Source organism: Petaurus breviceps, unplaced genomic scaffold (genome assembly GCF_028583685.1).
Source record: "Petaurus breviceps papuanus isolate PSGF00001 unplaced genomic scaffold, PetGlider_PUasm1.0 90650, whole genome shotgun sequence".
Lineage (NCBI taxonomy): Eukaryota > Metazoa > Chordata > Mammalia > Diprotodontia > Petauridae > Petaurus > Petaurus breviceps.
Window position 1 is genome coordinate 3,617,011 of NW_027187299.1, and position 25,944 is coordinate 3,642,954.

The 25,944-nt window shown below is 39.8% G+C and overlaps 1 protein-coding gene across 3 annotated transcripts in view; it reads right to left on the reverse strand.

The window, feature by feature from the left end:
* Window positions 1-6,403: 6,403 nt before the first annotated feature.
* The window catches only part of NTPCR (nucleoside-triphosphatase, cancer-related), a 40,380-nt gene continuing 20,839 nt past the window's right edge, over window positions 6,404-25,944 (reverse strand). For 2 of the 3 annotated variants that reach the window (XM_069064866.1, XM_069064864.1), the window contains 2 exons: window positions 17,534-17,743; window positions 6,404-7,068 (listed from right to left, as the gene is read on the reverse strand). In XM_069064866.1, the coding sequence (XP_068920967.1) occupies window positions 7,000-7,068; window positions 17,534-17,743 (279 nt within the window). In that variant the 3' untranslated portion in view covers window positions 6,404-6,999. Of the gene's footprint in view, window positions 7,069-16,151; window positions 16,245-17,533; window positions 17,744-25,944 lie in introns of all 3 variants that reach the window. The other variant, XM_069064865.1, reaches the window with a different exon arrangement.

The following is a 25,944-nucleotide window of genomic DNA, read 5'->3' on the forward strand; positions in this document are numbered from 1 at the left end:
TGAAGTCCCTCCAGCGGGTGACTAGTTGTGGCCACCCCGAGGCTAAAACCTCCACCTCCCTTGGGGCAAGGTTGGCTCCTAGAGCACTACGCTGGCCACTTCCTGCCGGCCTGCCGGGCTGCCTCAGTGGGAGGTTAGCTTCTCTGTGTAATTTTGTGGGTTCTGTAGCTCCAAAGTTTGTTCAGAGTCACCTTTTACATGAATTAGAGGAGGTGGAAGCTGGAGCCCCACAGAAGTCCTGTTTGTACTCCACCATCTTGATTCCTCCACTAAAAGTCTTTTTGACAAGTGTACATTTTGCATTTGAACAATGTCACCAGCCCATTGGAGTTGAGCTCTCTGAAGCAGAGTTTGAATGCTTGGAAATTTAGTTTGAGAAAGGACCTCAGTGTCTGGTACTATATCCTGCCAGGTGATCTTCAGAATCTTCCTAAGACAATTCAAATGGAAGTGATTCAGTTTCCTGGCATGGCGCTTGTATACTGTCCAAGTTTCACAGGCATACAACAATGAGGTCAGCACAACAGCTCTGTAGACCTTCAGTTTGGTAGTCAGTCTAATACCTCTTCTCTCCCACACTTTCCTTTGGAGCCTTCCACTAGCTCTGGCAATGCATATGTCAACCTCATTATCAATATGCATGTCCCCAGAAAGTACACTACCAAGGTAAGTGAACTTATCCACAGCATTCAAAACTTCTCCATTTGCTGTAATGAGGTTCAGTGTATGGATGGTGTGGTGGTGGCCAACGGAGCACCTGTGTTTTCTTGGTATTAATTGTTAGGCCAAAATGAGCACAAGCAGCTGAGAATTGCTTCATACCACATTGCATCTCAGCTGCATTGAGTGCACAATAATTTGCAAACAGAAAATCATGTACCAACACTCCCTCCACTTTGGTCTTGGCTTATAGCCTTTTCAAGCTGAAGAATTTACCATCCATGCAGTAGCTGACCTTGATGCCATGTTGGTCCTCATTGAAGGCATGACAACATGGATGAAAACATCATGCTGAAAAGCATGGGAGCAAATACAGTTTTGTTTCACTCCACTGGTGACTGGCAAGGCATGAGAGAATTGTCCATTATCTAGAACCTGGGCAAGAATGCCATCATGAAATTGATGTATGATGCTGATGAACTTCCTGGGCAATGGAATTTTAACATAATTTCCCAGAAGTCCTCACAACTGACAGTATCAAAGGCCTTGCTCAGATCTATAAATGGTGTGTACAGACCTCTGTTTTGCTCCTGGCATTTCTCCTGGAGTTGTCAGGTAGCAAACACCATATCAACCATTCCTCAGCCTTTTCTGAAGCCACATTGGCTCTCAGGTAGATGACTATCTTCTGGGTGAAGGATCAACCTATTAAGGAGGACTCTGGCAAGAATCTTGCCAGCAATGATTGAGAGAGACCACCCTGTGATTGCCACAGGACAATCTATTTCCTTTACCTTTATAGAGATGGGCAATGGAGGCATCCTTGAACTCCTGAGGGATAACCTCCTCTTGCCATATAACCTGAAAAATTTCAGTCAGCTTTTGTATGAGCAATGGACCCTCTACCTTGTAAGTATCAGCTGGAATAGAACTAGCACTTGGTCTTTTGCCACACAAAAGGAGCCTAATGGCATTCAAAAACTCTTCTTCAGTTGGAATTTCAGCTAGGAAGGGATTGACTTCAACCTGAGGTAAATAGTAAATGACTTCAGCATTGATTGATGACGGTGCACTGAGAATATTATGGAAGTATTCATCCTGTCTCTTTAGGATAATATCCCTACCACTAATCAATGTGGCTCCAATAGTACTGAGTAGCTGAGATGTACCCATAGATCTTTGGCCCATAAATAGCCTTCAGGGCATCACAAAAGTATTTTGGATTATTATTTTCAGCATAAAACTGAATTTCTTCTGCCTTCTTACTGAACCAAGAATCCTATGTCTCTCTAAGCTTTGTTTGTACTTTACTTTTGGTGGAATTAAATGCTGCCTCCTTAGAAATGGATGAAACAACCTGCTGATAAACCCTTTGGAGGTCTTGTTTTTCATTTAGCAGCTTCTCAATTTCTCCGTGATTTTCGTCAAACCAGTCTTGGTGTTTGTGAGTGTTCTGATTCAGATGAGCAAATGCAGTGCTGTATAATACCAAATTTCTGAAAGCTGTCCACTCCTTTTCTGTTCCACTCTTGCCAACTGTGTGTTGGCTCAACTTTCCCTCCAAGTTAGCAACAAACTGTTCCCTCTCAGAGAAGAGCTCTAATCTGCTGACAATTCTTCTGGTGGTCATTTTGCATGGGGTTGCTGCTTTTGTTGAATGAATATTTAGCTTGCAGAGGATAAGTCTATGATCAGTCCAGCACTCTGCATGACACATTGCCTTTGTCACTCTCACATCCTGTCTGTCTCTTACAATCATGTAGTCTATGTCACTATTGGCTGTGAGAGTGCATCCATGAAGTTTTACTGCATTTAGGTAAATGGAAGACAATATTGGTGATGAGGTCATGAGATGCACAAATTTCAGTAGTAAGTGACCATTGCTGTTGCTGTTTCCAATCCCTTCCTCCCTAGGACTCCCTGACATGTCTGGTAGTCTGAGCCTACTCTAGCATTAAATAAGTCACTCAGAATTATAAGCTTGTCCTATTTTGGTACATTGATGATAAGGGTCTCCAGGTCTTCATAAATTTTTTCTTTGACCTCATCAGGGTTCATCATAGTGGGAACAAAAATACTGATGATGGTGGTATGATGTTTTCCTGCAAGAGGCAATCACACTGTCATGATTCTGTTACTCACTCCTTTTGGGAGGCACACAAACTTGTTGACTAGATTAGTTTTGATTGCAAAACCTATACCAGCTTCATGGTGCTCCTCTCATGGTGGCCACTTGAGAAAAATGTGTATCCATCTTCAATTTCAGTAAGCTGGCCATCATTTGCCAGCCTTATTTCACTCAGGTCAGCTATTGTGACGCTATACTGCTGAGTTCTCTTGCAACAAGAGCTGTTCATCTTTCAGATCTACTGGATTTTGATTTTGTATTGTCTATAAGTATGTACACATTCCATGTGCCAACAGTGAGTGGAATCATCTTTGCAGATGTTTTTGTACTTTATGTTTTTGACCACAGGGTGGGATCTCTGCCACCTATATCATCATCACTTGCCTATTGCCACAGGACTGAGATAAGTAAAAATGGCAAAATGGTATGAATGATGTCTTTTGATTCCTGTATAAATTAGATTTAAATGAGGCAGAGTTTCATGAAGTCGTCAGCCTCAACTCTCTCCTCTGGTCATCACAGTCCAATGGCAGGACAGAGTCAAGACAACTGGTTATGGCTGAAGATGAAATGAATGACCTTGGCATCTTCCATGTCTGATAAAACTCTAAGTGCTTCACAGCACCTGCTTCAGCTGCCTGCATGGCCATTGGAACAGATTATTCTCATCTGCTCATTCCACCAGGCAAGGTTTCACATGCTTGGGGTAGACACTCCCCTAACTCACCAATGGACTTGAGGCCCCTTGATGTTTATACGTTTATAAAACCTTAGTGTGTGTAAAGGAACCTGGTGTAGCCTGTCTGTCAAAATGGTTTACTGGGGTGTGGCCGGTGCTCATGTTACAGCTTCTTGGAGTCACAGGTGAGAGTGAGGTAAAACAGGTGGACATCTAAGGTGGAAAGCAGCCCTGAAAAGGGCTTCACAGCCTTCACACTAGAGGTTCTAGTCTTCCCTGAACACACCCTACACCATTCTGAAAATAATTTCTGCTCAAATGTAATGTTCTCCACTATATAGTAATTATAATGACCAATTTTGGCACTGGAGAAGAGATGAAGAAATATACCACTCTCCTTTCTTCAGGGAGATGGGGGACAGGGGCAGTATAGGTATGAAATGTTCCTTGCAACATCAGAATTTGTCTTTCTGTTGGTTTTTGTTACAAGGGAAGGTTTGTTGAGGGACGGGACATAGCTGCCAATGAGTTCAATGTAAAAGCCAAAAGAGCAATAAATTTTTAATTATAAATTTTTAAAAATTAATCTCTTCACATGTAGTTATAAAGCTTTGGGCAGATGGAGCACTTTTTAAATATTGTTGAGCCCACTTGGATGGTTCTATGCAGAACTAGAAAGAGAACACAACAAGCGTTCTTACCAGAAATGGTGCATGAATTCAAAGTAATTCAAGAGACCTTGTACAAAGCAAATCATACTTGACTTGGTTTGTAGTCAGGAGGCTACTTCAGCTAAGCTCATGTTATCTTCTTAGCATGGATCGAAATAGATTTCTTCCATTTGTTCTCCCCTAATGGTGACCCAGATCATATGAATAAACTCATCAGTAGCTAATTAATCCTCATATTTTGAGCTTTTCAAACTTAGCTTGTCTGATCCTTAGGTGATAGCTGGAGTCTGTTTCTGAATCTCTATCTAAGCTTTTCCAGTTTGGCAGTTTTATTGGATAGGATGCTCTGCTGCCATTGCCTTTAAGAGTCTAGGATCACCTTCATGTCAGGGTACATTAGAGTAGACCTTTGCTGGAGGTTCAAACTTAGTGTTTAAAAGTAACACTTGGATTAGGTCGTGTAGGAAAGAAAAAAGGTCCCTTTCCACACAATAAGCTTTTATAAATGTTTAGGAAGGACTGCATTGGCTCATAATCAAGGGCCCTATATCTGAGCTGGCAAACCAAAATCAGGTTTCTCACACACTTTCCCCACCTCCATACCTTTGCACTGGCTAAGCCCTGAGTTCTGAAAGGTTCTCTTTCCTTACCTCCTAGCATCCTTGGCTTTCAAGATACAGCTCAAATCCCACTTTCTTCAAGTTGCCTACTATTCTCCCTCTTCACTAGTGCTTTCACTGAGGTTACCTTCCATTTCCACTATATGTATCTTCTTGCACAGTCATTTGCATGTTGTCTTCCACATTAGACTGTAAGCTTCTTGAGGGCAGGTGCTGTTTTTGCTTTTTTCTTTGCAGAGTCAGCCCTTAGCATAATGTCTGGCACACAGTACATGTTTGTTGTCCAACTGAATGAATGTCTAAAGGCATGTCCAATGTTACAAAAAAATGTTGGTACTTTTCAGGTGACCTTTGAAGGGAACTATTTTAATTTCTAGTCTCCTCTTTTAAGTATTAGTCTGTGGTTACAGATTAGAAAAAACACTGGAGAGTTTAACACCAGTAAAACTTATGGATGCCCCTAAGGCTGACTGGCTGTATGAGAGAAAGGCACAGAAACTAAAGAGTGCCTCTGTACCCTTCACTCCTGCCCTGTCACATCTCATTTGGACTATCATAATAACCTGCTAATATATATTCTTGTATTCAACAGAATATGAGCTCCTTGAGGAGAGATATTGTTTCTTTTTTTTTCTTTTTTCTATTCCAAGCATCTTTGTTGCTCAGTCATGTCCAATCCTTCATGACACCTTTGGAGTTTTCTTGGCAAAGATATTGAATAAATATATTTCATCAAACAAAGGTACTGGTCTCATTTTCTTCTCCAGCTCATTTTACAGATGAGGAAACTGAAGCACACAGGGTTAAATAATTTGCCCAGGGTCACACAGCCAGTACATGTCTGAGGCTGGATGTGAACTCATGAAGATGAGTCATTCTGATTCCAAGTGCTCAATTTACTTTGCTACCTAGCTGCCCCATACCAAGCTTCTAGCATAGTGGTAATTACTACTGCTATATATCAAATACCAGGTTGAATAGTTAATATAACTGCTTCTTAGATAGAACTTAGTAAATACTTGTTGAATTGAACAACAAAGCCTTTGAGACATACACATATGGTGAGTTTCATTTCAAATTAGTTAGAATTCTACACTTGTGTCCTGTATTAACTACATTGCTAAAGGCATTCTGTATATTATATATACGATAAAGGTAGTGAATGTGATATTAGTTAAAGAGATGCTACATTTAGATTCAAGAAAGAACTGGGTTCAAATCCTGGCTCTGTGGCTCTGGAATGAATCCTTCAAATCTGAGGCTGCCCATCTATAAACCAGGAAAAAAAACCCAGAGTATTTGTAATACCTGTCTCATGGCACTGTGTGAGAAAAGTGCTTTGTGCAGTTTCAACCACTAAACAGCCTTTTCATTTTTATACTTATTCCTTATTATAATTTCAAGATGACAATCTTATCTCTTGTCTTCCTTTTGCTGGTGGGATAAGAAGACACAGAGAGGTTGTGTGGATGAGCAACATGTCCAATGTAACACAGCCAAAGGATGGCATGGCTAGAATCAGAATTCACAAGGCCTGAGTTTGTAGCCCTATTACCCATCTTGCTGAATGGCACTATGTCTATGAGCACATCTGAGAATTCCAAATTTTTTAAAAGATGTAATATGTTCAATATGAGTCTCCACCTGTTTTCGACCATCTCATTTATTTGAATATTTGTAAAGGATAAATAAGCAAACAACAACAAAAATATGAGGAAAGGACTAAACAATTTTCTTTTGCAGTAATAATAGTAATAAATCAAACCCTTATGCCACTTTAAGCTATACCAGACTAATGATGCACCTGGATAGGAATTTGATTTTCATGACATGCAAAGTTGATTAAGTGGTGAACTCTTCTTCCCCCCTTCCCCTGAACACATTTATAAACTTCAATGGGACAAATTCCATCTAATATTCTCCAAACCATTTCTCATTTCATAATTAACCCAAATCATGCACACGACTGCAAGAGGAAATAAACAGAAAGCTTTAAGCATAAATAAACCATAATGGATTGTTAATCTTGTATAGTCAATCCAGCATTAAGTCTAATTTGATCTTTTAAACATTTTATGGAAAACATCTGTCAAGACTTCTTTGGAGGAGCCACAAAGGTTTCAAGCACTCAGTTATCATAAACCTGATGGCATAAAAGCTAAATGGGCTGAGTACCAATCAGACACCACTTGAAACACACCACTGCTTAGCAGACACGAAAGCACGGAGCACAAATGAGTTTTACTTTCGGCAGTTCTGCACGGCCGTCACGATTTCTTGTAAGAGGCTATCTCTGTTTTCCTTCGTAACCTGTGGGGAAAAAAATAAAAAGACCAATAAGGCCAAACTTCAGGTTTCCTCCCTTACTCCTCTGATGGATAATATGCTGAGTGAAAGTACTTAAAGCTTCACTGGGAAAGAGGACATAATGTATATTCCACTCAAGAACAGATCACTTTGAGGATATTTATGTCTGCTCTTGGCATCTACACTTGCAAATCAATCAATATTTATTAAGTGCCTACTATGTGCTCTGTTGGGGGTAGCTAAGTAGTACAGTAGATAGAGTACAAGACCCAGAGTGAGGAAGACTCATCTTCCTGAGTTCAAATCCAGTCTCAGACACTGGGCAAGTCACTTAACCCTGCTTACCTCAGTCTCCCCTTCTGTAAAATGATCTGGAGAAGGAAATGGCAAACCACTCTAGTATCTCTGCCAAGAAAACCCCAAATGAGGTCATGGTCGGTCAGATATGACCAAAAAAGGACTAGCCAACAACAATCAAGCAATGTGCTTAAGGATATGAGCTTTTTCAAGATCATACTTTGGGTAGAGAGAAAAACTTCTAAGACACAAGAAGAGAACCCTCTAAGACAGCATTTATCTAAAAGGTAACATGGTACAGTAGAAAGAGTCCTGATTCTAGGGCCGGAGGTACTGGGTTCAGATCCTGCCTGTGTGACCAGAGGGAATTCACTCAGCCTCCCTAATTCTTGGTTTCTTCATCTATCAAATCAAAAGGTGGGATTAGAGGGTTTCTAAGGTCTCTTTCTGCTCCAAGGCTGTGATCCTCCTAGGCTTCAAAAGGCTCCTCAGGGAAGGCACTATATTTGATTTAATTCCCTAACAATCATAATTTATAGATGACATGCATATAGCATTTGAATCTGTGAAGGCACTTTGTAAAAATGATCTCGTGTGAGTCTCACAACAGCTCTGAGGTGGGCAGCATGGGAATCTTTGACGGACCTGTGATTTCACCTCTCCAACATAGCAACTTGCCTTACCAATAGAGCCCAATCTGCCTATGGCTGGGTACTATAATTCCTATTGGGTTGTCTGAAGTGATTCCACCGTGGTCACATGGCTGGTGCCAGAAGTAAGTTGGAAGACAGTCTAAAAGTCAAATCGAGTCAGCAAACATCCATTAAACATCTAACCATTGCCAGGCACCATGCTGAGCGCTGAGGAGAAAAACAAACAAGAAAACCAGTCCCTGCCCTCAAGGACCTGACACTCTAACAGAGGAGATAACAGATATGAAAACAGGATATATACAGAATAAAGTGGAGATTATCTCAGGGCAGTAGAATTAAAAGGGATTGGGACAGGCTTCCTGTAGAAGGTGGCATTTAAACTGAGACTTCAAGGAAGCCACAGAAGACACAATATAAGGAAGAAGAAAACTCTAGGCATGGGAGAAAGCCAGTGAAAATACATGGAATATGGCAATGGAGTGTCTTGTAGGAGGAACAAGAAAATTGTTTCAGTGGATGGCAGAATGCATGATGTAAGAAGATTGGAAAGGAAGTTTTCCTGACTACCAGCTCAGCATTCTATCCCTTAGACCACACTGGACTTTTAGGTTGTACAAGTATATGTCTATTATTATCATTCCCATTTGACAGATGAGTAAGCTGAATCTCAAAGAGGTCACGTGGCTTGTTCACTGTCACAAAGCTATTAACTGGCAAAGAAGCATAAGTTGGACCCAGATCTTCCCAACTCCAAGGCCATCACACTACCACACCACCCTGTCTTTTTGTATTTCTTTCAAAACACAGAGCAATGAAGTTCACAAAGAAGGCATGTAATAATAATTGTTAGATTAATGATTGAGTGTCAAAAAAATGTCACGAAGCGCTATCGGAGTTACAAATAGTGGCAAACAAGTGTGAGAACTATGATATGGTTTTCGAGAATTTCTGAGATGCTTCCACAGAAAACACATTTTACTTCTGCAGTGGCTATGAATATCTTTGGGATTTATAAAAACTAAAGGGTGAGGACATCTGATCTTTGCAGAAGGGAATAGGTTTTAAAATCTAGAATCAGAAAGGCCTCAGGGATGCTCAGAGCACTCAATATACTCAATGCCCTGACAAGAATCAATTTGCTTCAAGAAAGCCAGTCATTTACTCTTCTAGATTTATGGCTCAAATCTTATTACAAATATCCCAATAAAGCAAAAAGACTGTCAAGACCCAGCCAATGTAGTAAGGACTATACCAATGCTCTGATATGGATGTGGTCATGAGGATGTGCTCAGTTTCCTGGGGATTGCTGTCTTGGGTTCTGAACTGAACTAAGACCAGGCTCACCATTTCAACTCATCCCCACTGGCTTGTGTGGGCCGAGACAAGCCTCACTTCCTCCGTTCCGATAACACTGGGGGGATTAAAAAATATTCTGACATGCAAAGAATGACTTTTCAAAGGAAAAATTCCAACTCGAGAAAACATTAATCAGCCTGTAGACAGTGTATAATGTCTCAGTAAAGGACACAGAACAACCTCATGACATATGGGGTGAGGGGGCATTCATGAGATGGAAATTCCTTATGCTCCATCCTCTTTAAGAAAAACAAGATAGAGGGCAGCTAGGTGGTGCAGTGAGTAAGAGCGCGGGCCCTAGAGTCAAGAGGCCCCGGGATCGGTTCCGACCTCAGTACTTAACACCCACACACTAAAAAAACTGGCTGTGTAACCTTGGGCAAGTTACTTAACCCCAATTGCTTAAAAAAAAAAAAAGAAAGAAACACGAGATAGAAAAGAGCTGAAGAGACAGAGAGGAGCAAAACACGAAACAGAGAGATGAGATAAAGAAAATAGAGATAGAAAGAAACTAAAAAGTAGGAGGAAAAGGGATGTGAGCACACTTTCTTCTGATGTAAAGAGTCACCTATAGATTCCTAAGGGCAAAAAGCCAGAGGGAATGTCATCCAGGAATGACATCTTTCCCTGTCATGTGGATGATACCCCAGAGAATGAAGGCATAGAATTAGAGAGTCAGTGTGGCATCATAAAAAGAACTGGACTTGGATGTCTGGGATTTACAACACACTTCTGACTCTTAGGCAACCATGGGCAAGTCATTTCCCTTTTTTTTTGCTTTTTGGAGGGCAAATGGGGTTAAGTGACTTGCCCAAAGTCATATGGCTAGTAATTGTGTCAAGTATCTGAGGCCGGATTTGAACTCAGATTGTCCTGACTCCAGGGCCAGTGCTCTATTCACTGCGCCACCTAGCCGCCCCAAGTCATTTCCCTTCTTAGCCTCAGTTTCCTCATCTGTAAAATATTTCTGACCTCAGAGTATTATTGTGAGGACCAAGCAGGATCATGCAAAGAACTATGTAATCCCCAGAAGGCCACCATACATCAGTTATGATTATTGTTCCTTTAATATTTCCAACCTAGCTAAGCTAGTTCTCAGACAACAGAGTCTGTTGCTGGGTCCAGGACTCCCAGAGTTGGCCCTCTATGGTTACAGCCTCTGAGACACCGGGATCCCCTCCACAGATGATGACCAAAAGGTTTTGTCTTTTCTCAACACAGCTACTGACATCATTGATACAGATGCATCAAAATCTCCTTGTCTGTAAGACTTGAATGACTTTGTATTGGGCAGCTCCAATATTGCTCAGAATAAATGACACAATATAAGCCAAGTGAAAAACACACGAGATAACCACAAATTAACAAGGGGGTCGGGAGAGTGTTATTTCCCTAAGAGTAATTAGGGATAAGGATAGTGATTTCATTAGTATGAGGGACTTCTGGAAGAGGACAATCCATCTACCCATATTGGTTGGCACCATGTCTTCAAATTAAGAGAGTCTTAGAGAATTGGCCAGGGCATTGAGAGCTTACAGGATTTGCCCAGAGCCTGGATCTGAACAGAGTTTTTTTTCCTAGCTCTGAAGTCAGTTTTTTTTTTCTAGCTGTATCTGTTTATGTTGTCTTCCCAATAAAATACAAAGCTCTTTTAGAGTTATTATCTCACTCTTTATAATTATAAACCAGAGAGCCTGGCACAGTATGTGTGGGGGAGAGGGGGAGGGAAGAGGAAGAATTGGAGATGACTGATTAATCACAACTAAATGGAACACTGCTGGACCTGGAGTTAGAAAGACATGAGTTCAAACCTAGATTCAGGCATTCATTAGCTAGGTGATTCTGGACAAGTTACCTCTCTATGCCTCACTTTCCTCACCTGTAAAAGGGGGATAATAAGAGAACCTACTTCCCAGGGATAAAAATGAAATAATTTTGTAAAGCATTTTACAAACCTTAAAATGTTATACATTAGCTATTATTATTAGTAAATATAACCCAGAATTATAATAAGCACTACAAAAAGGTTAGTTATCATTATCATAACTATTATTGTATATCACTACATATTATATATCATGTATATTATATTATATATATAACATTTTAACATTATTATCATAGTTGTTGTTGCTATTGTTATTATATTTCTAAAACTAGATTCAGAGGACTCTTACTGTCTGGGATCTAGCTAGAGTACCAGAAAAGACTGGTAAAATGATTTTCAAAGATTCTTAATAGATTTCCCCCTCTACTCCAATAAATACTTTTAAAAAAAAGGTCAATAAATAATAATAAATTTGGAAATTACATAATGCTGGGAATGATTCCACGCCTAGAACTCATTTCTCCCATACCTCTACTTCCTGGCTTCCCTGACTTCCTTTTTAATACTCAGCTTACATCCCACCTTCTGTAAGAAGCCTTTTCTATCTCCCTTAATTTCAGTGCTTTCCCTCTGAGATTATTTACCATTTATTCTTATATATATTTGTACATAGTTGTTTGTTGTCTCTCCCATTAGACTGTGAGCTCCTGGAGTGCAGGACCTTTCTTTGTATCCCCCAGGCCTTACCAAAGTGTCTGACACACAGTAGGTCTTTGATAAATGCTTGACTTAGCTATTTCAAAGGGGTGCTAAAGTGCAACCAAGGGAAAGCCAACCCAGGAAGAATGAGAGATGCTCAAGACAGAAATTCTGAAGACAAAAAGGAAAACCATTCCAATGAAGATGAAAAGTGGGATTTGTGACGAGAGACAATGATGTGGCTACACAGGGAACTCCTCAATCATCTTAGATTTTAAAAAGAAATGTGCAGATACTAGAAGCAAGGCCAAGTAACAGAAAAGACCATAAAAGTGTGACATATTCCTTGTGAAAAAGAATGATAGGAGGGGAAGCTAGGTGGAGCAGTGAATAGAGCACCGGCCCTGGAGGCAGGAGGAACTGAGTTCAAATCTGGCCTCAGACACTTAACACAAAAAAACTAGCCATGTGACCTTGGGCAAGTCACTTAACCTCAACTGTCCTCCAAAAAGCAAAAAAAAAACAAAAAAAAACCCAAAACTTAAGAATGATAGGAATGTTAAAATTCAGAATGAGCTGAAGGTGGTGAGGGCTAAAGACAACAAAAATAGGTTTATTTTAGGTCTAGGGATAGAGAGTGAGACTAGATCTGTAAATACAGGAACCCCCAGATGAAGAAATTCCCACTATCAATGCAGGTCAGCGCCTTCCCTGAAATTTATAGTCTTAAAAAGTTGTCTAGAGAGGGCTCACAGGCCTGCTGCAAAAAAAACTCCCTTGATGATAGCCCAAAACAGATTAAAATGTCATTGGGAAATATTTAATAAAATAAATTTTTAAAAAACACATAGATAATGTTAATTGGAGGTTTTCTAAGTCAATATGTGACCCAAAGGGATCCTTATGTATACTCCCCATTTCTATTCTGAGTTTGATTCCAAAGTTTCACATGGTCAGTATATATTGAAAGCAAGACTTGAACCAGGTCTCCCTGGCACTAAGAAGAGTTGCACTAAGCCAAAAGGATCAAAGATGGATAGCACCTTTGCTCAGGGTGGATGGAATGATAACTGAAAAAAGACAGAAGGCAGAGCTACTCAATTATTTTGCTTTTTCTTTCTTTGAAGGAGAATGACCTTTGCACTAGATAGAAGAGAATAGAATGATTAACAGGAGTTAATACTCAAGATAAATGAGGAGACAGTAAGAGAGCACCAACATGCCCTTGATGAACCCAAATCGCCCAGTCCAGATGAATTCCATCCTTGAGGACTGAAAGAACTGGCAGATGGACAGGACTGCCAAGTCACTGCCAGCAATACTACAAAGACCACAGGAAAATTAGAGAGTTACCCTGATTGTCCCAAAAGGGAACAGAATGAAGCCTGCAGATAGTAGGCTAGTGAACTTGACTTTGATCCTAGAAATGTTCTGGAACAGATCATTAAGGGTGAGCATCTAGAAAGAGGCAATGGTGATGACGAAGGGTCCCCATGGTTTCATGCCAGACTAACCTCCTTTCCTTTTCTGACTGGATTACTAAATGAGAAGATGAGGTCATGGAGAGTCAGACCTGACTGAACTGACTCTACCACAACAACAACAACAAAATGCTTTACAAATCTTAAAGCATATAAATGCTTATAATTATATAGACATATATAAATGTCATATGTACTACATATAATATATAATGAAAATATATAGCACAAATATACATAAATGCTTATAAATTACAATAGTTTTATTTTTCTAAATCCATAAAGATTCATAAAAGTCCATAAAGTTCATATTTTTCTAAGTCTGTAAAGGGTGTTTTAAAATATTATGCCTATTGGAGATTTTACATTTTTAGGCTCAGCTCCTCTTGAGATGCATACTAAATTTAGCCATTTAACTTTTTTTTAACCTGACCCGTGATTTCTCTCCTATGGGAAGTTCCCAGTAAAAAAAATCCCTCTATAAATGCAAATCATAACTTGATATGCCACTTACACAGCCTTAGAGTATGGGCTGGGTGTTAAGTGACTTATTTGAAGTCACAAAGCTGGTATATGTTTAGGGCTGCACTTGGACCCTTTTGCTGACTCCAGGGCCCACCCTCTAGCTACTATCCTAAGACTTGTCTCTCATCAGCTATAACCTTTAAGCAAATAAAACTGCTGATCCTTGGAAAAAGTAGCCCTCTAGAAAAATTACAAATGACAGACTAGAACCCTACAATATTGGCATTGGAAAAGGACCTACTCTAACACTTGACAGTTTGGAGAAGTGAGATCAAAAGAGAAGAATCTGCTCAGGTTCCCAGAATGAGTCAGTAGCAGAGCTGGGACTAAAACCTGTGTTTCTTGACTTGAAAACTACAAGGTACCATATACATTTTAGGTATCTGAGGCCTACTTTGAAGGAACATATATATATATATATATGAATCGAAATCAAAGTTCCCTTCATGCCTTTTGACTATGTCATTACATGTGTGTCCTAAGTGGTTTCCCTTCATCGAGTCTCCCTCCACTCAGTCCAAACTCCACAGTGCGAACAAGGTGGCTTTTCTAAAGCACAGATATGACCATGTCAACCCCCTAGGAAGCCAGGTTGTATGGTGGATGGAACACTGAGTCTGGAGAAAGGAAGACCTGTGTTCAAATGCAACTGGCGACAACTTACTGGTTGTGTAATCTTGGATAAGCCACTTAACCTCTATCTGCCTCAGTTCCCTCAGCTGTAAAATGGGGAATGATAATAATAGTAGGATTATTGTGATGATCAAATGAGATAATATTTATCAAGGACTTACCACAATGCCTGGTACATAACACATACTTAATAAATGCTTATTCCCTTCCCCTTGCCTACTCAATAAACTAGAGTGACTTCCCATTGCCTCTAAGATAAAACAGAAACTCCTCTGCTTAGCTGTGAATGCCCTTCACAACCTGGACCCAATTTACCTTCCCAAGCTCACTATACCTTATTACTCCTTCTGCCCTCTGTGATCCAACAAAACTGACCTTCTCTCTGTTTTTCACATACAGTTTTCTATCATCCACCTCTATACCCATGCACTGACTATCTCCAATGCCTCTAATGCATTCCTGCCTCACCTCTACCTCACAGAATCCTGCTCTTCCTTCAAGATGCAACTTGAGCGGGTCAGCTAGGTGGTACAGTGGATAGAGCACTGGCTCTGGAGTCAGGAGGCCCTGAGTTCAAATCCTGCCTCAGATACTTGACACTGACAAGCTGTGTGACCCTGGACTGACTCACTAAAAAAATTTAAAAAAAGATGCAACTTGAGCACTACCTTTTACATGACACCCTTCCTGAACCTTCCTCCCAAATTACCTTATCTTCAACTACTTTGAATATATTCTATTTATCTTTATTCTGGTTACACTCACATATGTTACTTATTGTTTTGCCCAATTATAATATAAGAACCTCACAAATTCAAATTTTTTTTAATTCATTTTATTTGTATCACCTAGCACAGGGCACAAGGTAGGGACTTAATAAATACTTGTTGTCACACGTTTATATATCCCATTTTCAATCTGGGTACAAGGAAACACATATAGATCCCACAGGAGCATAATGAGGACAAGAATAGCTGGAGAAAACAGAGCACTTCTGTTACACACTGAACCACACAGGGCTAGGTACAGGCTAATTTCTAATCAGAGAGAGGGGAAAAGGTTGGCATTGTCTTAGGAAAAATATTGGCGCTGTCTTAATTTGTAATCCTAGAGAAGAGAAAATGTTGGCATTGTCTTAATTTCTAATCCTAGAAGGGGAAAATGTTGGTATTATCTTAATTTCTATCCTAGAGAGAGAAGAATGTTGGCATTATCTTAATGCAACCTTAACTTCTGGATTTAAAAGTCAACTGAACACCCCTATTTGCCTGATCTGTTAGGACCTTCTGATTAGATTAGTTTATCCACTCCTGTTTCATGCTATAACACCGGCAATTGCCAAAGCTTCCAGATTCGGAATTTGTACCTACTGACCTCCTGATAACTTAATCTATCTTTATGACCAATCATCTTCCACTGCCTATCTCCCTGAAAACACTATATTCATCACAGAAAACTCTTATCTAAGAGGCCCCATTAGAGAAAGAGCAGTGGGTCTCAGCTCTCTGAAACTTTAGAAAGAAAAGATAATCTGAAATTCCATCATTTCTGGATAGTAAGTTGAGTGTTTAGATATAAGCAAAAAGACTGCTCCTCCTTCCCAGGCTTGCCTACCTCTTCATGGCGAGTTGGAGCTTTCATGACTTTGGAAAACCTTAAGTGTCAACAGCTGGATCTGTGGTCATACTGATTACAGCTACATTGTGCCTGATGAAGTAAAGTAGGCTGATTAATAGTCAACTTGAATCTTCATCACTCTGTCTTAAAGCAGTCAGCTCTAGGTACTACCATCGACTAGGAATGGAAAAGGAAATAGAATAAGGGAGAAGGGAGGTAAACCAAGCAAAGAAAGATAATAGAAAACAAAGTAATCCCATACTGGAGGGGTTCATGATTTTATCAGTGTAGGCGCGAGACACCTTCCATGCATGCTGATCACATTTCACTACACTCCAGTAGAGTTTTGTGACCCGATGCAGATGAAAAAATCCAACATCTGGTGATGCCCCTCTTCAAACTTAACTTGGCCATCCAAGGCCCATTCTCATAGCCTCTAGAGCTCAGCAGAAGAGACCAGTGCTGGCAGACTACTAGAACAGCCTTTGATAATCAATGGGTCATCTCCAGTAGAAGAGAGATAAGAAGAGATGAAAGGTAGGGGTGCTGTGGAACTTGTGGGGCAGCTAGGGGACTCAGTGGATAGAGTGCTGGGCCTGGAGTCAGGAAGATTCATTTTCCTGAGTTCAAATCCAGCCTCAGACACTTACTAGCTATGTGATCCTGGGCAAGTCACTTCACCCTGTTTGCCTCAGTTTCCTCACCTATAAAATGAGTTGAAGAAGAAAATGACAAACCACTTTAGTATCTTTGTCAAGAAAACCCCAAATGGAGTCATGAGGACTGAAATGACTGAACAACACCTGTGGAACCCTGGGACTCTCCTGACTCTAACTCTAGTGGTCTCTCCATTACAGCCTGTTTCTAATGCTGGGAAGTATTAGTTAATTACCAAGCATTTATTAAACACCTACTATGTGCTAGGTACTGGAAATACAAAGACATAAATGAAACAGTCCCTGTTCTCAAGAAGCATACATTTAAGTGTATAAAAAATAAATAGAAGATAGCTTTAGGGAGAGACACTAGCAGCTTGAAGGTATCAGAAATAGTCTCATGTAGGAGGTGACATCTGAGATGAGTTCTGAAGGAAATTAAATATTCCTAGGGGCAGAGGTAAGGAGGGCGTGCAAGCAAAAAGGCAGGATGAGAAACCTCGGGAGATTTCCACCTCCTCCTGACTCTGGTATGGTCTTCATGCTGTAGCCCCATGATTTGATTTGAAATGTTATGAATTCCCAGAAATCAGACACACCCATATTAAGTTTTAAGTGTAAAAAGGCACTCCCACGATTGATACAAATTATTTTTGGACTCTTTGCTATTGGGGTCATTCCCTCCTTACAAGATAAAGACAACAGAGAATTGCTTGTACTTACATTTAACACCTTAACATCATTTCTGTTTCTTATTTCTTCCACGAGTGTCAATGGCTTTCCTTTAGGGATGGGTATCGTGCCAAGGATCACAGTCCCTGGGCTGGAAAGAGTCTGACGCACAGCATGAATGAAAGTCTGACTAAAGAGTTCCATTTTCCCAATCTCATCAATGATACACACCCTCTTCCCAGGGCTGGGGCCAGCATCTGCCTGTGGATTTTAAAGATATATTAGATCTGACACCAAAGCCTCAGTGTATAAACAAGTCATTCTTCCTTCCTCCATGGATATCCCAGTCAACCGAAAAGATATGAATCTGAGTTGGTAGATATACCCAAGTAAGTCAGCTTCCCTTTGGATATTGACCAGTCACTCATGGGAAGCAAATAATTCATCTAAGGAACCTAAAAATACTTAATAAATGACCTCTACTAAGGCAATCTAGGACTCTATAGCTGCCTGAAAGAAACTGTATTTCTTTCCCAATGGTAAGCAACTGATATTTTGACAAAAGTTATTTCAACACCCTAATCACTGTAGTTATGAGCACACTTTTACATTTGCATTCCTGAAAATAAAAAAGAACCAACCATTCCATAAAGTAACATGGAATTATGTTAAGAAAGTGATTAAAATGTCCATATTCTTTGACCCAGAGATTCCACTGCTGGGCATATTCCCTCAAGGAGGCTAAAGATAGAAAGATTCCAACGTTTGTTAACAGTACTTCTTGTAATAGCAAAGAACTTGAAATAAAGTAGCTGCCCACGGACTGGACAATACCTAAATAAATTTTTGTATATGAATATGGTGGAGTATTAGACAAAAGAAACAATGAATATGAAGAACAGGGAGAAGCAAGGGAAGGCTTATATGAACTGATACAAAAGGAAGTAATAAGAACCAGGAAAACAATATACACAAGTGACTACTACAATGAAAACTAAAAGAGCAATAATTTTTTTAAAAGGGAAGAAATTGAACTCTACAATTATAATGACCAAACTTGATCCTACAGAAGAGATTAAAAAAATGAAACTCCCTCTTTCATATGCAGAAGTGAATATACTTCTTTTTTAATCTTTGTTACAATGGATAACTCTCTGGTAGGAGAAGAAGAAATACATTTGAAATGAAGGTGATGTCAAACATATATGAATAAAAAATTTTTTTTAAAGAAAACAAACACAAGTCTAAGTGACCCAAGCTTAAAAGAAATTAACATGGGGCTTAAAGGACACTAACAGCAAGAAGTCACATTTCCATAGCACTTTAGGATTTAGAGAGTATTTTCCTTACAACAACCCCATGAGGTAAATATTATGTTATTATCCCTGTTCATTTTTGTTATTGTTCAGTCATTTCAATTGTGTTTTGACTCCTTGTGACCCCATTTGGGATTTTCTTGGCAGAGACACTAGAATGGCTTGCCATTTTCTCTTCCAACTCATTTTACAGATGGAGAAATTGAGGCAAACAGGGTTAAGTTGACCTGCTGTGGGTCACACACCTGTCTGAAGTCAGATTTAAATTCAGAAGATGAGTCTTCCATACTGCAGGACCAACACTGTGCCATCTAGCTGCCTCTGAATACCCCCATTCATTTAAGAGAAAAGGAAATGTCAGCTATTAGGCCTCTTCTCTCAGATCTTTTAAACTTGATTTCCATAGATCTATATCTAATTTCCCTCTGAATCTCTAGCACTATACAAAGGGCCTTTCACCTAGCAGAGACTTAATAAACACTGGCTGAATTGAATTGTAATTGTGAATACACCCATAATGTCTTTAGCAGTTGCTCAGGGGAGGGGTGGTGGAAAGATTTCCAGATAAATGAGGGTCACTAAAGGTAAGTAGGCTTGTTCTTACCACTGGAATGTCCTTTCTGCCAGTCTGTTCATTGCCTCCTATAAAATCCATGCTTTGAGGAATAATATTAGCTGACATGTATATAGCCCTAAAGACCCATGAAATAGATGCTGTCACTATATGTCTATAGAGGAGAGGTAGTGATTTGCCCAAGGTTTCATAGCAGGATTGATAAGGTCTCTCCTGATTCCAACAGCTTTTAATATGAGGAAGCTTTCCTTGCCTGGCCCTACCTGCCTCTGATTATTTTCTTACTCTGCAATCACTCAGCATTTGTAGAAATCATTGACTTTACACTAGCAGATATGTTAGTTACACCATTAATATCATTATGCTAATTTGTGTGCTCATGTTCTGTTTCCCACATCTGGATTTTAATTGTCTAGCCCCTCCATAGAGTCTACAACAGTCTACTTCATTGAAAATAGATGAACAAATTGTTGGTTGAAGGATGGTATTTATAAACTTCAGAGACTTTTGTTGGCCAAATGGTTTTTGACAACTATTCTTAAGGCTTACCTACAGAGCCTTCCCCATCTAAGGATCTTTAAAAGTCCTTGACAGCCAAAGCACCTGTCCATCTTTCCCTCTTCCCCTCATACTGTGGCCCCTCCTAAGTCCCATAGTTAGAAACTCTTGATAAAATGTTTGTTATGTTAGTAATTCATTGCAGAGGCCGCACTTTTCAGTAGAATCAAATGGAGGAATGAGAGAAATGATTATTAATAACCAATGATTTGGGGAAATTCAGAGTTCCTCCTTTTCCTTTTATCCTCATTTCAAGACCTCAGTCTCTGAAGATAGAGCTAATATTGCCCAAGGATGGGGCTAACTTAAAAGTAAATTAAAAAATCTAACTTTGGGTCTAGCACTTCACTGTAATATTCAGTCTCTCATTAATTGTTAGCCAATCAGAGTTGAATGCCACTTTTGAGAACACTCCACTTCCAAAAGGGCATAAAAGCTGTGAGTCTACCACCATGACCATCTTTGGTCTAAGAGAAACAGTCAAATAATCATCCTTATATTAAAATTCTGGCATTATTGGGGCTATTAGGTGGCGCAGTGAATAGAGTACTGGCCCTGGAGTCAGGAGGACCTGAATTCAAATCTGACCTCAGACACCTGATCATCTTACTAGCCATGAAACCTTGGGCAAGTCACTTAACTCCAATTGCCCTGCCTTCCCCCTCCAAAAAAAAAGCAAAAAAAAAAATGCTGGCATTATTAATAAAATGATTAAATTACCCAGGGGAAAAAAAAAAGTCATTTACAGCCATTCAAATTATCTCTGGGAAATGAGCAGTGTTTTCTCACTTTTCACCAACACTGGTGTGGTTTGGCCAAGCCCCTATGCTATGGAAATACAACTGCAGTACTAGGGCCAATGAGAAGTCTGCAAAACAGAGAGAACACTGGACTTGGGAGTCACAAAGAGCTGGCTTCCAATCCCACCTCAGACACTTGGGCAAATCAGTAAACATCTTTCAACCTCAGTTTACTCATCTGTAGAATGGGGATAAAAACAGTACCTACTTCACAGGCAGTTGTGAGAATTGAATAATAAAGTGCTTTTGCAAACATTAAAGTGCTATGTAAATGTCAGCTCCTGGTCAGCATCATCACAGTTAAGAAAATTAAATTGATATCATCTCCATTTTTGTAACTGATTCTATATTGTTACTGATTTCATTCTGTATCACCGTCGGCGTTTTTTAACTGCCTAGGTCATGTTTCATTTGTCTCAGAGTTAAGTTTGGAAATTCAGCTTGCCTGTAAGTCACTCATTGTCTCTGAGTTAAGTTTAGAAGTTCACTTCTGCTAATCACTGCTTTATTCTTGTCTCAAGGAAATCTGTTATCCTTGAAAGATGCAAGTGGATGCCAGGAAGCCTAGTCTGTTATCCAAGGTGGTCTGGACCACTATCGATAACCCGTCCTTGCAGGTAGACTCAAACAGGGAAAATCCCTCAGTGACAGGATGGAAGGAGGAGTTGCTGCTAGCCCCTCTCATTCCCAATTTACAGCCAATCATATTACTCCTCATGCCTGTCGTGCTGCAAGCTTCGTAAGCAATCCTATTGTTTTCCCCATACATGACACTGCTTTCCTTTTTTTTTTAATTCTCCTTTTATCTATAAAAATGATCTCTCTGCCCTGATTTGGGGTCTTTTGGCTTACTGGAGAGCTGAGGGACCTTTTTTATTGGTAACTGCTAGCCTTACAAATAAATTTAACTTTGTGCCTCAGTTTACCTTAAGTTCAATTGTGGCACAGTTATTAACTTCACACCCTATTTACCCAAGCCTAGACAAAATATTTCAACAAAGGACCTCTCCCCCAAATGACTTGTCAATCCCATTTGACAATTATAAAATCACGTGTTTGTCAGAGATATAAGGTCAGCTAAGCCAAGCCCTTCATTTTCCAGATGAGGAAAACTAAGATCCAGAGAGCATGATTTGGTTCCAAGCCTAAGAGTTCTTTTCCATTGTACCAGTCTCATGAAGGAATTTTAAATGGAAATGCTAATGCTGTAGCCATTCTAATGTTAAGTGAATCTCAGGCAAACCTTAATTCAGTTTAGTTCAGACTCTAGATTTGTGTAAAGAAGCAAAAAGAGAGGAAACATGATACTCTGATACATCCGTGGATTTGGGATCTGATGCAAAGGTTTTAGATTAGATCTAAAATACGCCATCACCTCTTTCCTAATCAACAGCCTCCTGACTCAAATCTCAGTCCATTTCAATCTGTGTTATACAGACCACTGCCAAAACGTTGGGGTTTTCTCCCTTAAGTGAGACTATGACCATGTCAAACCCCTACTTAATAAACTTCAGTGCCTCTTCCTATTTATTGCCTTTAGAATAAAATATGAACGTCTCTGTTTAGCTTTTAAAGCCATTAACTCAACCAATCCTTCCAGGCTTACTGTAATACATTTTCCCTCCAGCCCAAACTAACCTTCTCTTGGTTCTTCACATACAGAATATTCTATGTATAGTTTCCCTGTCTTTACACTGGCTGCCCCTCATGTCTGGAGTGCATGCCCTCTTCACTCTTCGTCTTAGAATTCTTCTCTTTTCTCAAGATACAGCTCAAGACCTACCTTCTACATGAAGCCTTTCCCAATCCATTCCCCTGTCCCTACTCCAGCTGCTAATGCCCTCCCTCCCTAAACTTTGTTGTTGTTTGGTCGTGACCAACTCTTCTTAAGCACATTTGGGGTTTTCTTGGCAAAGATACTAGAGTGGTTTGCCATTTTCTCCTACAACTCATTTTACAGATGAGGAAACTGAGGCAAAAAGGGTTAAGTGATTTACCCATGGTCACACAGCTAGAAGTCTCTGAGGTCAGATTTTAACTCAGGAAGACAAGTATTCCTGACTCTAGGCCTCATATTCTATCTACTGTGCCACCTAACTCTCTAAACTTAGTGCTTAATTTCCATATATGTGTATATGTATACACACGTGTATATATATATATATATATACACACACACGTATATTCCTACATATGAAAAGCATGTGTATTTAAATACATATACATGAATATGTAAAATAAGTATTAAGTAGTTTAGAGAACTAGGTAGTGTATGTATATATGTATGTTTATATACACATACCCACATAGGCACATGCCCACATATACTTATATGTTATTTTTTACATGTATATATAGACACATATATACACACTATATATAAAAAACTCCTCACAAGTAGGAATTGTTTTGTTTCATTATTTTTATTTGTATCACCAACATCTAAGCACAACAATGCATACAATAGGTATTTAATAAATGCTTGTTGACTCCTCCCCCAATGCAGATTATAACCAATGCATCCTAAGTTATTCTTGTTCATATCTTCTCATTAATCATATAAAGGAGATCCACAAACAGTACTGCAAAACTTATTCTGAGTCTTTTAAGTTGTCAACAAGTATTTATTATGTGTCTACAAAGAAAAGCAAAAAACAGTCCCCACTGTCAAGGAGTTCATACACAATCTAATGGAGTAAACAACATGAAAAAGGCTTTGTGCAACAAAATGCTAACATCAACAAATGGAAACAATGTCAGAGGAAAGGTACCAGCATTGTGGGGAACCAGGAATGCCTTCTTGTTGAAGGTGGGAATTTGTTGTTGTTGTGTTGTGTCCTTAGTTCTTGAAGAGGACCAATGACCAGTGACCCCCCTCAGGAGGGTGGTCTTGATTTGCAAGTGAAATGCATTTAAATGAGACAAAACTGTGTAAAATCTTCAACCTCACTCTCCTCTAGAGTCCTCAGAATCCAGTGGCAAAACATAGGTCAGGAAGACTAGAGATGTCCCTGGATGCAGTGGAAGACCTTGGTCTTTTTAAACTAGGTCTTTCCCAGGTCTCAGTTTGTCCGAGGTAACACCCATTCTGTAGTTATAAGCTAGGTAAGGATTATAGCAAAAGATGCAAGCATCCTACCACAAAAAATCATGCTACGAATATCTATCTATTTATCTATCTCTACCATTCAACTGTCTATTGCTCCCTATCATCCTTTCTTCTATCTTTTTTTTTTTTGCTTTTTTTTTTTTGGAGGGGGGACGGTAGGGCAATTGGGGTTAAGTGACTTGCCCGAGGTCACATGGCTAGTTTATTTTTGTGTCAAGTGTCTGAGACCAGATCTGAACCCCGGTCCTCCTGACTCCAGGGCCGGTGCTCTACTCACTGTGCCACCTAGCCACCCCTCATCTATCTATCTATCTATCTATCTATCTATCTATCTATCTATCTATCTGGCTCTTCCTACCTTGTCTGTCTTCTTGTACCTTACACCCTTGTATGTATTCCACAGTCTAGTAATACTGACCAGACAGCAACTAGGTGGTGCAATGGATAGAACACTAGGCCTGGAGTCAGGAAAAAACTCAGTTCCCATCTGGTCTCAGACACTTAATAGCTGTATGACCTTGGGCAAGTCACTTCACCCTGTTCACCTCCGTTTCCTCATCTATAAAATGAGTTAGAGAAGGAGATGGCAAACCACTCCAGTATCTTTACCAAGAAAACCCCGCATGGGGTCATGGTGAGTCACACACAACCAAAATGACAGAACAAAAATAACAAGATACTGGCCTACTTGCTCTCCTTTATCTGTGCTTCCAACCTTCCCTGGCTTCCTTTAAGTTTCAGCTAAAATCCCACCTTCTATAAGGTTTTTTTTTTTATATCCCCTTAATGCTAGTGCCTTCCCTCTGACATATTTCCCACTTTATCCTGTTTATATCTTGTTTGTACATGTGGGTTTTTCTTTTCTCTATTTGTTAAATGGGAAGAAGAAAGAGAGAGTGAATCGATTTCTTTTAATTAAAAAAAACAACACTTAAAAATAGAGAGGTGGAGTGCTAGAGGTGTGGAATGTGTTGTATACACTTTCAGAGGAGGCCACTCTGTTGTTTAGCTTCATTTTTTTACTGTGTTATGAAAAAAGATTTCTTATAACAAAAGAATGGGGGTTAATCTGGAGATGTCTGTAATGTAAAAGCAAAATGTCAACTAGTGCAAAAAAAAATCTGATTCTAAAAAAATACCCAGGTTTATAAGAAAATAGATTTAGAACTAAAAGGGAAATTAGAGTTCATCTAGTATAACCCTCTCACTTTTTTGATAAGGAAACTTAAGACTGGAAAAATGAAATGACTTGCCCATAGTCACACTAATGATTAGTGATAGAGTCAGGATTTGAACTCAGGTCCTCTGAGTTCTTCATGAGGTCTCCATTTTGTTTAAGAGCCCAGGCCAGCTTTCATTCCCCTCTTGGGCCTGCTCCTTACGTCTCCACTCACTCCTCCAAACACATGTAGCTCCCTTTTAAATGTTGTATTCCTGCATTAGAACGTAAGCTACTTGAGGTCAAGGACTAGCTTCCTTTTTGCTTGTATTTTTATCTCCAGGGCTTAGCCCAGTGCCAGGCAGGCAAATGCCAAGCATTAAAAAAATACTGGATTCCTAACCTTGTTTCCACTATAAGACATAGTTTCTTAGGTTCATGGAGCACTGTCCTACACAATCGATGCTTGGTCCATAAACATGAGATTATAAAGATGAGGGCAAAGGCAAAGAGTTCTGAGGCAGTTAATCTTTTTGAATGTGCAGATCTCTTTCTGTCACTGCAGGGGAGACAACTTAGTCCTGGAAAGTCCATCCACATCCTATCAGCAGAGGAGGTAGGGAAGGGATGGTACAGCTCCCCCTCTCAGGGCAAGTCACCAATTAGCACAGGCCTTTTCTTTAGAATGAAGGTTGATACTGATGGGGAGGGAAATGGAATCGAAGCCAGCAGCCACTTGTCCCCCAGACATGCACAAAAGACATCCACCTCCCTAGCAGGTTTTATCTTCCTGGGTGCAAGCCAGTCTAATCGGCATGACTCTTATCAGGGATGTGTTGGGCGCATTTAGCTGCCTCCATCTCAAGATTCTATGAATAATTATGGAGCCTTGTGAATTTCCTCTGCCACTCTTTGAAGCCAAATGGAACTCTATTTTGGCATGTCA